At 43.2% G+C, this 2,379-nt stretch overlaps 1 protein-coding gene across 1 annotated transcript; it reads right to left on the reverse strand.

Annotated features, from left to right (window-relative positions):
- Nucleotides 1-43: 43 nt before the first annotated feature.
- On the reverse strand, nucleotides 44-2,088 carry LOC103522354 (esterase FE4-like; the record flags this gene model as incomplete). The annotated part of the gene is made up of 3 exons (XM_026832545.1): nucleotides 1,930-2,088; nucleotides 1,210-1,415; nucleotides 44-295 (listed from the first exon to the last, which is right to left on the reverse strand). Coding segments are annotated over exons 2-3 (423 nt in total), but the record flags the coding sequence as incomplete, so codon positions are not given.
- Nucleotides 2,089-2,379: the final 291 nt, after the last annotated feature.

A 2,379-nucleotide genomic window follows, 5' to 3' on the forward strand; every position in this document is an offset into this window, starting at 1 on the left:
TCATTGATTGATTGAAAAATATTTCTTTCGTTTGTGTGGTCACGTGAAATTGTTTCGTGAAACGGAGTTTCTCCAGAGTATCACCCAATGTATATTCCAGAGTAACACCCAATGTATATTGCAGAGTAACACCCAATGTATATCCCAGAGTCTCACCTAAAGGTATGGAGCAGTTCCCAAACACCGAAGTCCAGGAGATGGCAGCTTGATAATTGTACATGTAGAAATAGACCGGACCAGAGTAATGTTCAGCCGCTTGCATGACGCAATGATTGATGAGAACGTCAGAGAACATCTGGAAAACACAAGGCAGACGAGGTAGAAAAGTCAGACGGTTTGCTTTAACACATTAAGGACGGCAGCCATTATGCATGAATTACCCTCCTGCCGGCTGAGATTTGTATGGGAGACTCCGGTCACACTCTAGAGATGCACGCCGTCCCCTAGGAAACTGAGTCTATCTAAGTCTATAGAGAAAACTGAGCGTGCATCGTGAGAGACTTGCAGAAATGGGTATCTCACTGCATGGAGATATTTATTTCCGTTCACCACAGCCTTATACTTCACGGTATCCAAGTCCTATGAATACCACACGGTTCGGCAGAGCCTGCTCTTTAATCCTAGATAGAAAATTACATTGTAGCATGAATCTTGAGGGGCTCACAGTGATTTTACGAAAAAATGGGTGTCACCCTCTAGAAATGCACGCCGTCCCCTGGGAAGCGGTACTGTGCATCTCTAGAGATGCACGCCGTCCTTAATGTGTTAAGGTGCATATCCGGTGGAATATGTCACGAATGCAGTGGATATCTGGACGAACCTTCAGTAATTTGCATTGACAAAATTCAGTTCAGGTTGAAGACCCAGGCAAAAATGAGTTGATGTTAAAGCTGTACATAAACTCACTTAAAGACATCGACTGTCTAATAATATGTATTAAATTTACGAGTATTTCGTTCTTTTTCTTATCTACCAGCCTAGTTAGCTTGAAGGATAGTGCGTCTGCCGTGTTGTAATCTCTTGGTCACGGGTTTGATTCCCGCCTGGAGCTAATTTGGAGCGAGGAACGGATAAAGTTCGTTCTCGGAACGGCTGGCTATCTCCTATCCTGTCTTCCTTCTCTCTTCGCTTTCGGGACGTTAAGTCCTTAGCAGTTACAGTTCCCTCTATCAAACCTCTTGAAAAAACTCTTCTTCTTTCCATACTTACATCCGTCATTCCTCGGATATTGTGCTTGTCGACTTTTCGACCTGCCAAGTAGTACTCCCTCAGACTTTCCATGACACGCTGCATGTCCTTCTGCTCGACGTTGTGTTTCAACAGGACTGTGAGGGGGAGATACCGGTCCCAGCGAGCATTCAACTGATTCATTTCTAGCATGTCGTCTGCACACAGCTTTGAAGTCCGAATGGCGCCTGAGAATGAGAAAGTTACACGTTATTATTTTCAAGAGGTTTCATAGAGGGAACTTTATTTTGAAGAGGTTTGAAGTTTTGATAGAGAGAACTGTAACAGCTAAGGTCTTATCGTTCCGAAATCGAAGAGAGAAGACAGACAGGATAGGAGAAAGCCAGCCGAGAAGCCGAGAACGAAAATTATCCGTTCATTATAAAATCCGCCCAGGGCGGTAATCGAACCCGCGGCCTAGCGCTTACTAGGAAGACGCGCTACCAACCAAGCTAACTAGACTAGCAGTTACAAGTTTTGTAGGTAAGTTACTAGTGGTCCGTCCCAAAGAAGTTCAGGAAATCTCAACTCTTATTCGCTGTCAGAGCTGGTTAACTTTTCCTAACATCGCTCTGGGGATTTGACCACCAATCAGATCGTTCTCTTGGACGGTCAAAGCATAACGTTAGGCTAGGCGATAAGTAATGGAAGTCGGTCGATATTCTAATAGGCCAGGCGATAATTTAAATTCCATAAGGTTACCTTCATCCCTGTTATATCCTATGATGAGAGGTATGGAGGGGTCGGTCTGGAGCAGGTAAGGATGCTGACTGATGAATGCCTCATCATGAGGGGGTTCAACCACAGGACCAAATGAGACCAAAGGATCTACACCCCATTCCTAAAAACCACACATTGTCAAGAGATGAAAACAAAGAAATATTTGATGAGTTACCTAACTTCTAAATAAACTAGTAGCCGTTTTGGATTTAATTCATTGGGATTTCACTGATGAGACTTTTTAATCATCTAAATCATCCTCATTCGTTGGGATTTCATTTATGAGACTTTCTACGCATGTGCAGAAACGAGTTTTCGTTAAATAACCTTAAAGAGTTCAGTTAACGGGTCGCTACTTTTGGTTGAAAAAATTCTCTAATGTAAGATAGCAATGGAGCGCTTAAAGCCCTTCAAGTCCTGGCATTACATATA

Source organism: Diaphorina citri, unplaced genomic scaffold (genome assembly GCF_000475195.1).
Source record: "Diaphorina citri unplaced genomic scaffold, Diaci psyllid genome assembly version 1.1 scaffold8025, whole genome shotgun sequence".
NCBI classification, from domain to species: domain Eukaryota; kingdom Metazoa; phylum Arthropoda; class Insecta; order Hemiptera; family Psyllidae; genus Diaphorina; species Diaphorina citri.